The sequence below is a fragment of the Vulpes lagopus genome, chromosome 6 (assembly GCF_018345385.1).
Source record: "Vulpes lagopus strain Blue_001 chromosome 6, ASM1834538v1, whole genome shotgun sequence".
In the NCBI taxonomy this organism is placed as follows: domain Eukaryota; kingdom Metazoa; phylum Chordata; class Mammalia; order Carnivora; family Canidae; genus Vulpes; species Vulpes lagopus.
In genome coordinates this window covers 35,990,493-36,003,424 of record NC_054829.1, presented here as the reverse complement: position 1 = coordinate 36,003,424, position 12,932 = coordinate 35,990,493, and the positions used below count along the sequence as shown (strand labels likewise).

The 12,932-nt window shown below is 39.1% G+C and overlaps 1 protein-coding gene across 1 annotated transcript in view; it reads right to left on the bottom strand.

The window, feature by feature from the left end:
* Positions 1–12,932, bottom strand: part of KCNH5 (potassium voltage-gated channel subfamily H member 5) — a 276,403-nt gene that overhangs the window by 42,798 nt on the left and 220,673 nt on the right. The window contains exon 10 of the mRNA XM_041759197.1: positions 11,462–11,658. Coding sequence (XP_041615131.1) covers positions 11,462–11,658 — 197 coding nt within the window. The remainder of the gene's footprint in view (positions 1–11,461; positions 11,659–12,932) is intronic.

Genomic DNA, 12,932 nt, shown 5'->3' with positions numbered 1-12,932 from the left:
ATATCTGTTGTAAGATGTTACAAAAGCTACTTCTCAGAATCAGCATGGAATCCTTTTGAATACATGTCTATTGAGCTCAATATTTTCTCAGGTTCCTTAGAGGACAGAAAACGCAGAGTCAGTAGATTAAGCTCAAAAAGTGAAGGGAAGAAATTCCTACAAGGACAAACTATATAATCAAATTTAGATGTTATCTTGAGGACTGGGGAGGGAGGAATTCCCCCAAAAGAGCTCTGCCTGAAAATATACTAAAATACCGATCATGAACAGATCCAAACTTAATATTATATGTGTGTATACATATGTATACATACCTATTATTATATATTATACATTTTATATTATATATAATATACATATATATATATTACCACAGAGGTGATCCATTGAATTAGTTTTCCATAACAGAGAAGGAAAAAGATACATAAGAAATTAGCATAGGAAAAATTGAACATATTCAAAATTCAAGTCAATACCAAAAGTGATTAGGGAAGCAAATATTACATACATTTTACTCTTAATATTAACAGAAATCCTTGCTTTTTCATTGAAAAGGAAGGTTTCCTTTAAATGAAGATGGTGTGACATAACATTGTACTTCCAAAGACCCCTCATCAAATATTAATTAAGAAGCCTTAGACACATGGATACGAACAGTCTGGTATCCAGCTATGATGACCCTAAAAATGCAGCATTGTAAGGCAAGACTCAGTGGACGGTTGGCTACTTTGAGGATTCCCAAGAAAAAAAAATTTATAAAATGTCTACCTCCTTGTGTTAAATACTCTTCTGACTATACTAAAGGCTTGTTTCCCTCATTTACTACCAGAATGCATATTTTCTTGCAATAAAAATAAACTCTAGTTTTGAAAAAAGGAGCTATCGAACAGTATAATCTACTGTCAAGTATGTTGGTAAATTATTGAATCCTGTCCCCACTGTGAAACTTGAGAAACTCTGTCCTTAAATAGTCCTTTGGAGGCATTATCGAAGAGTGAGGGATCTGTGAACCTATGTCCTGGTAACTAAATGTGGAAAAGTTCTTTATTCTGTCTGGAAGCAGATCAAGAGAGCCCTAAATAGAAGCAGCTTAAGGAATCAAAAGACTGCATAATTAAGTCTCTGCTTCCTCTAAATGCACATGATAAACTTCTGGAATTGCTGAAAGTCTGCCTCTTTTATTTAACCACCATCAGGGGAGTGAGAGCCAGCTTGGAGCTGAGACACGGAGGCTGGAAGCTCGGAGCAGCTATCAGCTGTGTTGCCATGAGCAAGTCCCCTCACCTCTCTTAGCTCCCTTCCCTGCGGTGGTGATTTGAAACTCAAATGGGACAGTGCCTGTGGTGTGTAAACTTGCAAGGCCGTGAGCTCTGTCAGTTTGGAAGGGAAAATTCTACAAGCCGCAACACGTAGGCAGGGCTACTGTCAAGGGTGCTGGTAGTTCACAGTGAATTTGCAATCGTAACGATCAGCTAAGAGAATGAAAATTACAGCTGCTCCCTGCTCAGGTTCAAGGATGTATGCAGATGCTTCAAAGGAAACAAGAAAAAAAAGATTGTTCTTCCAAGTCCTTTTGAATGAGAGGAAGGTACTGTTCTGACAATCACAGCCCCTGGCATCAGGTGATCTTAATTCAAGCAATGATGTCAAAATTGCTGTATTCTGAAAGTGCTAGAGAGACTGCTGCACCGTGTGGAATCTGCGGGCCTCAATGGCTCAAAACTGCAGCTGGAAGTTAACTCTAATTGTGATTTAGCACTATTAGTAATGGTCCTTTTCATAATCCTATTTCATAAGGCTCTTTGCCAAAATTGTCAAGGGTATCATTTGTTTTTATGGATGACAGTGATTATTCCAGTCAATGATGATAAAAACTGTGCTGGCCAGTATTGTCTGCTTCACTTTTTACTCGTTCACTGATTCACTCATTCAATTACCTGGCAGGCACTATTCTGATCATTGGCAATAGAGATCACAGAAAATACCTACTTCAAGGAGCTCGTTGTTGAGTTGAAAACAACAAAAATGTATATAGGAAACCAAAGTACTGCAATCAGTGTTATGAGAGAAGCATAGATTCTACGGAATACTTCAGAGTTTTTATGGAGACGGTATTATCTTTTGTTCCAAATGTGGACAGTAAGTTTTAGTGACATCTTTTTAGTGGCATGACAGAAATTGCAGGTATGTGAAATGAATGTAGTCCTGTATTTTGTTCCACTGGTATACCAGAGTGGAAGAAAGGGAGAAGAAAGTAGTAAAGTTGGAACTCCCCTTATCACAATCTGCCGCTACCTCTTCAAAGATGCCAGTACTGACCTCTCAAATACATGTAGTCTACAACATGTATCCACCAACTACTCAAAGCCTCTTTGGTATTCAATTCCAGTCTGTTTTCCATCCATAAAAGGTAATTTTTCCAGAGATGCTTCATTGCTTACAGAAAAAAAAGACATTCTGTGCCACTGGATTCTCCAGGATAAGAATGCTTTCTGGAGAGAAAATAGTTCCTGAGTTTTGAGCCTGTGCTAATGCAAGAATGAGCCGAACCCACTATTTCTTACTATTGTAACATTAAAATATAGGATTGGAAAAAAATATATATATATAGGATTGGTGCTATCCCTACCCATAAAATGGCCAGCTGGCTTCTACTACTCTCTGCTTAAGAACAGTGCCGTTGGTGGAAAAGGACGCTAACTTTATGGGGTGGAAAAAATAAATACCTCTATGCTGTTTTTCCAATTTACAATGTATATTCCTCATTCTTGAGGGAAATTTTTCTATGTTTAAATGGAAATCCTTTCTTAAATCACTATAGAAGCACAAAAATGTTTTGCTAGTATTGATAATCATGCACTCCCTAAAAGTTACAAAAGTCAGTACTGAATGCTGCTGCACATGCCCAGTAACACAGACCTAGTTCCGCTGTAATTTGATTTTAGAATACTTCTTAAAGTTACTCCATAACATTTAATTAAAAAAGAAACAACAGGATTGTTGTGTCCTCCTCCCAAATTCATTATGTCTAAGCTCTAACCCCCAGTGTGGCTTTATCTGGAAATGGGGCCTCTAAAGAAGCAATTACGGCTAAATAAAGTCATAAGGTTGGGGCTCTGCTCTAACAGGATTACTGTTCTTAGAAGAAGAAACACCAGAGAGCTCCTTCTTTCCTTCCTTACATGCATGCACAGGGGAAAGGCCATATGAGCACACAGCAAGAAGGCTGCCATCTGCAACCCAAGGACAAAACTTTCACCAGACACTGACCTTGCTGGCGCTTTGGTCTTGGATTCCTAGCCTCCAGACTGTCAGACAATACATTTCTGTTTAACCACCCAGGCTGTGTTAAGTTGTTATAGCACTCTGAGCAGATTAATACAAGCGATAAATTAATATTGTTAACAGGTCTTGGATTACCTTATATCTGAACTAAGGGATATAGAAATGTTCAGTAAAAAAGAGTATAAACTAAGAGCAAGATGGGTCCCCGAGGCAACATTTCTTTGAGACCACAACTACGGGCAAGTGTCAGTTTGACATCATTTTTGATCAATATCCCAGGGGACCCTCTCTTCACAATAGTAGATGTACTAGAAACTTTTCTCTGGAACCATTTGGCTTAGAAATTTTCACAACACTAGCAACAAATTCAGCAGAGCCATGGAATGAAAAGACACATTAGTTCCCTGGCCATGCAACTCAATCCAGAACCACAAGAGGGGTTCATACTCATTAATATAATAGACATGGCCTTTAAAAAGGAAGCCCAGGGGCACTTGGGTGGCTCAGTTGGTTAAGCATCTGCCTTCGGTTCAGCTCATAATCCCAGGGTTCTGGGATCAAGTCCTGCATTGAGCTGGCTCCCTGTTCAGCGGAGAGCCTGCTTCTCCCTCTCCCTCTGCCTTCCCCCTGCTTGTGCTATCTCACTCTCTCTCTGTCAAAAAGATAAAAATCTTTAAAATAAAATAAAATAAAAAGGAAGCCCAGTTTATTACCCAATTTTCAGCTTGTATTGACATTTTTCAATCTTAACTACTTTTTTCCCTTTCAAATTTCAGTTGGCAATCTCTTCATTTGAGTTTTTGGAATTGACCACATGATAATCTCTGCTCTCATTTCCAACCTAGAGCTATTCTCAGTGCCAGCTCATTCCCTCCCTGTTTCCTGCTTGTCAGGTCTCGTGTCTCCCTAATTCTTTTTTTTTTTTTTTTAATTTTTATTTATTTATGATAGTCACAGAGAGAGAGAGAGAGAGGCAGAGACACAGGCAGAGGGAGAAGCAGGCTCCATGCACCGGGAGCCCGATGTGGGATTCGATCCCGGATCTCCAGGATCGCGCCCTGGGCCAAAGGCAGGCGCTAAACCGCTGCGCCACCCAGGGATCCCATGTCTCCCTAATTCTGTATGAAAATACTTGTTTCCTTTTATTTCTTTCTTCCAATCTTTCTTCCTTCCTTTCTCTCTTCCCCCTTTTTAATCAACTAACTTTTTAGCACTAATAAATGTCACTTTGGGCAGTAAACTAGTCAATATTTTTTTCATAACTTCTAATGTGGAAACACTAGACTCAAGAAAATAAAATTAAAGATGGAAAAATAGGAGTTTTGTTTAATGTGACAAGTTTTCTTTTTATATATGTTTATACTAACTGGAGCAGCAGCCAGTAAAGTTTTTAAAAGTACCAACAAGATAGCAGAGAGTATACGAGAACCACAGTATTATCAACAAGGTACTATTTCACCATATTCAGTAACACCTCTCGAACAGTGCTATTTATATAAGTTACATGCTTTTACTGAAAATGAGACCCTTACAATGCAAGTGACACACCTGCTGGGGCCACACCATACACACTGGCTCATGCTAGACAGGGAGTCCTGTTCACAACTCTGAACACTGCCTACAGCTTGGTTCATTTGTACTGAGTCATGGTGTGAAAAAACACTAAAATCAGTCTATGAATCACATGCAAACTCATGCCATCTACCTTCCTTTCTCCCTCTTAAAAATGAACACAATCAAGTGTTGTATTTTACTCATAATCTTTATACAGGGCTTGTAAACTAGGCTAACTGATAAAAATACCAGCAGCATGGAATTCAAAGGACTTGGATTCCCATCCCAGTTCTGATGCTAACTTGCTAAGCAAACTTGAGGAAGTAATTTATTCTATGGATCTCGGTTTTCTCATCCATAAAGAAAATAAGTTGAACCAGGTGATCTACAAGATCCTTCCTTCCTCTAGAATATTATTATGTTTAAAATGAAATCCTAATGCCAGTGTCATCATCACCTCCTAGAATCTCTCCTTGTGTCCTCCCTGGGATAAGGTGAATTCATGTCTCCTTGCCCACCTCCCCTCCCACACACACACACCATGTACCCTGAATGTAACGGTCGCATGTCACTTATTGGACTCTGTTTGGATTTATTTTATTCTCTTACTAGACTGCAGGCCCCGAGAGAGCAAGCACTGGATCTTTTATCTCCATGACCCCCTAGGTATGCAGCAGGGCCGCGATGGATGTAGATTGATATACACTGATCCCACCAATACTTCCTGTGCCACACTTTGTCAAAGGGTCTTGTCAGAAGAGGTACCAAAAATAGTAAATAAAACTCCTTACTCATCTTAGCTAAATAGTCTGGAGGAAAATATGCTCATGCTAGCTTGAAAGTGAAGGAAATATTTAGAAATAACTCAAAACCCCAACCACACTTAATGTAGCTATAAGTAAATGTTTAGCACAGACCACACTGTTTGAATAAACAATGTAGGCACAGCGAGCCACTCTCCCGCGTTAGCCTGGCAGGAACCCTCTTAAATCCCAAGTTCCCAGAAGCCAATCCAAGGACCCGCTTCATAAGCAGGTTTTTCAAAGCACAGCAGTCATACCTGTTATGTTAATTCTTTTCACACAGCTGATAAACCTCATTGCATGACAACTTGACATAGTGAGCAGAAATGCACTAATTAATTTAAAAGTCTGATTACAAGTCTTTAAAATTTAGGTATTACCTGTGCTGGGTGTGTTGCTTGCCTTTTCAGACCTGTACCTGAGGCTTGGTCCCCAAGTGAAGTAACATCATTTTGTTATGCCAGGAAATTATATCTTCCATTAATTAAGTAAATAAATACATAAATAAAGTCAGCAAGTGAGTCAGCCTTCCTCTGTTGCTCTCTCAGGCCTTTTCTGAATAGGTTTAAACTTACTGAAAACTCTGGAATTGTGTTCTTATCATTGAAAAACTGGTCCTTTTGTTCAACCAAGTTCAGTTTTTGATGGTCACACTGTGGGGGTATTCATCGCCAGCAATCTAGTAAAACCTGTGGAACAGGCCTTTCAGAGAAGCTGCTTTAAATGCACAAAATAAAAAATGTAGTATTGTAAATAAAAAAGCATTGTATTGAAATCCAGTTATCAAAATATTAAAAAACAATTTCACAAAATAGTCGGTTAAGAGTCTGCCGTAGTCTCAGGTCATGATCCTAGGATCCTGGGATCAAGTCACACAACCCCCATGAGGGGCCCCCTATTCAGCAGGGAGTCTGTCACTGCTTGTGATCTCTCTCTCAAATAAATTTTTAAAAATCTTTAATAAAAAATAATTCACAAAATTATAATCTATGTACTTTTCTTATTAACACAGTAACCTCATCTTAGGAGCAGGTCTATAATAACTACCATAATTATTAAGTAGTGATGAGTCTAAACACTTCAACAAATACAATATAATATAAAAATATCTATGATTTCTTTGGTACTTCTAATAATACTGTAGTTTGTTACCAACTATCATGAGATTAAGAGTTCACAAATTCATTCCATTTATTTCACAAACATTTGGACCAAGAGCAAGCAGACTTGCTTTGTTTGACCATATTATTTAAAAAAACAACAAAGCAAATTAGTTACCAAACTGACATGATTTGGTGTAAAAATTCATACCTCTGACTTCTCTGGGGGAAAAAATATGCAGACCAAGCAACACTGGGCTGGCATTCCACCAAGGCAATGTGCAACCAGACTGAGTAGTTGCCCCTTTTACATATGGTGTGAATTCTAGTCTTCAACCACGTGAGCTTGGCCTCACTCGTGAATGTTACTGATCTGGCTTCAGCAGCCACCTCTGCTGTATGGCATTTTCCATTTCATGATAACCTCTGAGTGGCAAGTAGTAGATATGCTTTCTGATACAAGAGGAGAGAATTCTGTTTGCATACTCATTGTCCTCCCTAGCTAACTTCCAGTCTTCTCCTTTCAGCAACTGACACACTAAGGCCTTTGGGAGTCACCTGTTTGTGTAAAGTTTTACTAAAGCACAACTATGCTCACTTATTTACATACTATCTCTGGCTGCTGTGATGAGTTGAACTCTATCTCCCCAGATTCATATCTTGAAACCCTAGTCTCCCTATGTGATGAGGGGAGACTCATAATCACGTTTAGATGAGGCCATGAGGGTGGGGTCCTCATGATGAGATTACTGCCCTAATAACAAGAGGCACTAGAGAGATAGCTTTCCTTCTCTCTCACTCTCTCTCTCCCACCCTCTGTTCCTCTTTCCCTTTCTCTCTCCTTCACTCACAGTCATGAGAAGATAGTGAGAAGGCAGAGATCTGTAAGCCAGGAATTAAAGAGCCCTCACTGGGGTACCCAATTGGGCCTACCACCTTGATCTTGAACTTCTCAACCTCCAGGACTGTGGGGAATAAATTCTTGTTGCTTAAGTCTACTGTATTTTGTGATGGCACCCTGAGCTCAGACAGCTGCTTTCACACAATGGCGAGCTTGAGTAGTTGAGACAGAGATTCTGTGGCCCTCAAATCCTAAAATATCTACTGACTGGTCCTTGAGAGAGAAAGTTTGCCAACTGCTGCTCTAGTTATTGGATGAAATTATGGTTCTAGTTCTAGAATTTTTATAGAGAGGAACTTAGGATGGTTAGTGGGAACTATGTTGGCATAACAAATCTCTTATTCTTCCATAATGGAGACGGGGGTGGAGGGCAAGCTGCTAAAGCGCTGTCACATCCCTTCTTATTTCGATCACCCAGAATCCCACACTATGCAAAGCTCTCCACTCAGCCACCGCATGTGCTCATGTGGCCAGAGCTGTAATCTGTGATGGCTGAAAATCTGGGTTCCAAAGCCACTCTCCCAACTTACTAGACACATGCCCTTAATTAGTGGGTCTGATAGCTATATCAAGAGCATACTAAGGACATAGTTTTGATTATACAACTCACAAAAAATATGCAATTCACAAAAAATTCTCAATGCAAGAACACTTGCAGTAACAGCCGTAAGGACAAAATACCCTTTTAATAATTGTTCCACGGGGAACAAAGTGAAAGTAACTGAGCACACGAGAAACTATTAATTGTTGAGAATGTGTCTGTGGAATATTGTGATGGAAAGAGAAAGATTAAATACTTTGACAAGCCAAAGCAACATGGTAGCATTGAAAGATCTGGGTTTTAGAATCAGATAGAGATGGATTGAAATTCAGACCCTAAGTCATAGTTTCTTTGGCAGCTATCTGTCCCATTCTTAGAACCTTAGCCTCCTCATCAGTGAAATGGAAATAAGGTGACTCATCTGGGGGTACTGAAATTTCCTAAGATCAATTATTATGTATAAAATGTGTTAAAGTGTATGGCTACAAAATAGGCTCTCAAAATGGTAGTTATTTTTATGAGTCATTGCAGGATATTTTCTCAGTGTTCTTTTTTTTTATGAGAATACTTTTTTTTTTCTAAGAAAGAAGTGACACTGCTTGACAGTACACCTCTCCCCACATTTTGCCAAGTTATTGAGACTATCCATCAATTGAAGAAGGGCTGGAGTTATTAAAAAATAAAAAAATGAGGGTGCCTTGGTGGCTCAGTCAGTTAAGCATCTGCTTTCAGCTCAGGTCATGATCTTAGGGTCCTGGGATCCAGCCCTGCATTCAGCTCCCTGCTCCATGGGAAGTCTGCTTCTCTCTCTACCTCTGCCTGCCCCTCCACCTATTTGTTTATGTGTGTGTCTCTCTCTGTCAAATAAATAAATAAAATCTTTTAAAAAGTAAGAAATAAAAATAAAATTAAAAAGTGACACAGGTTGTAACAAGGAACAGCTTATAAAGGGAAGAGGCCATTTGAGAGAACTTGTGCAGGAGCACCTGAAGAGGCATGTACACCACCCCCGGGTCCGGTTAAAAAAAAAAACAAAAAATACAGGGGTGGAACACCTGGGTGGCTCAGCAGTTGAGTGTCTGCCTTCAGCTCAGGGCATGATCCCGAGTCCAAGGATTGAGTCCCACATCCGGATCCCCACAAGGAGCCTGCTGCTCCCTCTGTCTGTGTCTCTACTTCTCTCTCTGTGTCTCCCATACATAAATAAATAAAAATCTTAAAAGACAAACAAAACACAGGCTGCCTGGCTGGTGCAATCAGTTGAATGTCCAACTCTTGGTTTCGGCTTAGATTGTGATCTCAGGGTCATGGGATCAAGCCCCGAGTTGTTATCCATGCTCAGCACTCTGCTGGAGATTATTTCTCCTTCCCCCTCTGTCCCTCCCCCACTCTCTTTCTCTCATTAAATAAATAAATAAAATCTTTAACACATACACACACAGTTTTCTGCCTCTAGCTTAGCTTCTTTTCCTATTAGAGGTACATGCACTCAGCATTCATAACAGTGTTGTGTGTGTGTGTGTGTGTGTGTGTGTGGTGTGCACATGCTCAGATATGTGAAAAAGGGAAAAAAAATGAGGCAAGAGGGCTTTGGAAAGAACCAAAATTTATTTTCTACTGGTGAGCTGTCTTAATTATCCCTCTTTGAGACCTTGCACTGCAAATATATCAGTTGGTTATTTGATATTAATCCCTCTGGGCCTGAGTCTCCTCATGTGTTTTGAAGGGAAAATAGTTGTCCTTTTTTTCACAGGAATATTATAAACATCAGATGAGATACTGTGTAAACAACATACTTTGAGGAGGACAGTGACAAATAAGATCTGTCCAGGCGACTGTAACGATGATGGATAAGGGTCTCGGGAATCTTGTGGTATGTGGGGAGACTCCAAAGCTGGCAAAATTTATATTGGAGAAGATTAATAAGATATAAGAGCTTCAAATATCTAATGGGCTATTTTGTAGAAGAGGAATTTCTCATTGGGAAAGGTAGAGCACAGACCAATGGAGATACATCTCTGCTAAAGAGACTCCTCATTTCCTAGTGAATAAATAAATTCCACATTTAGTTCATATTAGCTGACATCTTCCACGTCCATCGCTACCTTAACTTTCAATTACTTGTACAAAAAAATGTGTTTTACTTACTTGTGTTTCATATAATATTCACACTTGGCTTCAACTCCTTAAGCATAGGGACTCTGTCGCTTGAACAACTCTACATATTGTCTTGCAGTTGTGGATGCTCAATACCCATTTGTTAACAAAAATAGAAGCCGAAAATGCTATTCAAATATAAATCCAATATCGTGACACAGCTAGTACAAATATGACTCCTGCAGTCATTCTCTCCTAGAACCCCAAGTAAGGAATTATAATGATTTGCTTATGTTCATTTCTATGTTGCTACAATAGAGATGCTGATTTGTCTTTTGGCTTGATTTTTCTCCTCCGTGTTAACCAAAGGGAAGGTTCTATTTAAGGGGGCAGTGGGAGGGAAGGCTTGTTATTTCAAAATACTTCACCATAGACAGGCAATCATTTTAGATGAAATTCCTTAAGTGCAGTTGTCCAAATGTGTATTTCATTCTTGGCAATAAAAGGGCCTAGCCAATGTCCAATGACCTATAAATCATACCTAGGAGATTTCTTTATGCAAATTAAATTTGTGCCACATTCATCAATAAGAAAGAAAACAGTCATGAATATTATATTTGCAGCAGCAGTGCAATATTAAGGGTTGCTATACCTATTTGTAGGATATGTCAGTGTGGCTAATTATTTTTTAAGATAGTATGCTTCGAAAGGATTCAGAGGGAATATGCTTTATGAACTGATCATTAAATGAGAAAAGGTATTTAAATAGAGGCAGGAATATAAAATAAGAAACCAGTTTGATTAACCTTACCAACTTTTAAAAAACCCACAGAATAAAGTAAGAGACACTCATGTTATTTTTATGGCAGTTATTATAAACGCCAAGAACTAATTAGGTTATAGTATAGTTTGTTTGTTTCTCCTCAGCTCTGTTTTTCATTTTACACTTAAATCAGAAAGATTCAAGTCTTTAACCACATACCCAGGGATCCTCCACCCCCTTAAAAAGTAAACAAAATATAAAGAAAGAGAAAGAAAATTATGTAACTTTACATCAATGCAATCGATGCACTGATACATTGGGTGCAAAATGAAGTATCTCTTGCACTCCTCAGTTAATAGAGCATGACACACTAACCCTATCGATACTAATAAAGGAAAATGGAACCACGCAACATACCCGTTTCCTCAGATTGCAAGTAAGAGTGAGATTCCTTGAGAATGAGTTTGCAAAAGCTGTATAAAAGTCCAGGACTTTGAGCAAGGCTTCTCTCTTGATGATGTGGAGGTCACAGTATGTCAGTGCTCGGACATTGGCACATGCGTGAGCAAGGGTGGTTTCCTTCCAGAAGATGTCTCCAAACACATCACCTTTCCCTGGAAAATAGTATAAGATATGTATTCAACTATCTACATTAGTTCTTATCCTTATCACTATTATTTTTTCAGCTTCATATACGGCATTGATCTACTAGCATAACGTAGAAACTGAGTACATAACCCCATCCCGTTACATATAACAATGCACAACACTTTCATATAATATGTAAAGTAACATCACCCTGAATTCAGTTCTTGAAGGAAATCTGGAGTGGTATGAATAAATGAAAACCAACAGAGGAGCCAAAAATCTCATTTTAACAAATAGTTTCATTACCTTCTGCCATCATAACTTTTCCCATTCTGACTAGAAGGAGCAAAGGTGACTTTTTAGTTTCATTCTTTCTTCTGCTCCTTCTGTAAAGATGACAGTAGAATGCAATATTTAAGGATCTACTGTTACAGCCTTTATAAATCTGGAACTGATTGGACATATATATTAAACATACATTATTCAGCGACTAAGTCTTGTGTTCCAAGCAGACTAATAGTGGCCATGACTTATTCCCCAAGGATGCCTTTCCCTTTCCGTTGAAATAAACTTTAGGCAGGACCTCAGGGCCCAGGCAAGGGGTCTCATCCACCACTACAAAGCTTAAGTTGCTGAGTTAGGGAACACATGGAGACTCAGGCTTGTTATGCTATCAACACTTCCATAAAAAAATACAAAACAGTACTACTACACTCTAGTAAAATGTGGATCTTTTTAAAATTCTGCAAATCACACGAAATCAACTCTTCACTTGGGAGCACCATGCACTAGCAACCTGAATTCCACAGTTCACCACCCCAAATCAAGAGTACTTAGTTATCCAAACAAGGTGGGGGGATAAGGAATACCTAGAGGTTAAGTGCCACAAAGACTTTCTGCTGAGGCAGTTCCATAAGAGCCCCTGGCTTCTGAAATGTCCTCAGTTGAGGTCTTTGTTCTTCTGCCAGAAAGGGAAGTTTGGTAGTGGAAAAAAAGAGGGAATATAATCAGGCAAGAAAAGATCTTCCTAAAGGCACTATGCCAAAGACTTAGGGTTTTGACACTCTAATCACAGAGGAGGGTAAATATCTGCTCTCATAATGAAATTGAAGTCAGAACTGACAAGAAAAAAATAACAAGAAAGGGATCTCATAACACTTCAGGGCAGCCAGACTAGGAGAGAGAAAAGGTAACATGTAACCAGAGAAATGAGAGAGAGAGAGATGGAGGTTGAGTGACATTATAGATTCTTGCCCACAAAGGCAGTTTAGAAATCCTTAGAGTACCAGGAGGCACTCTG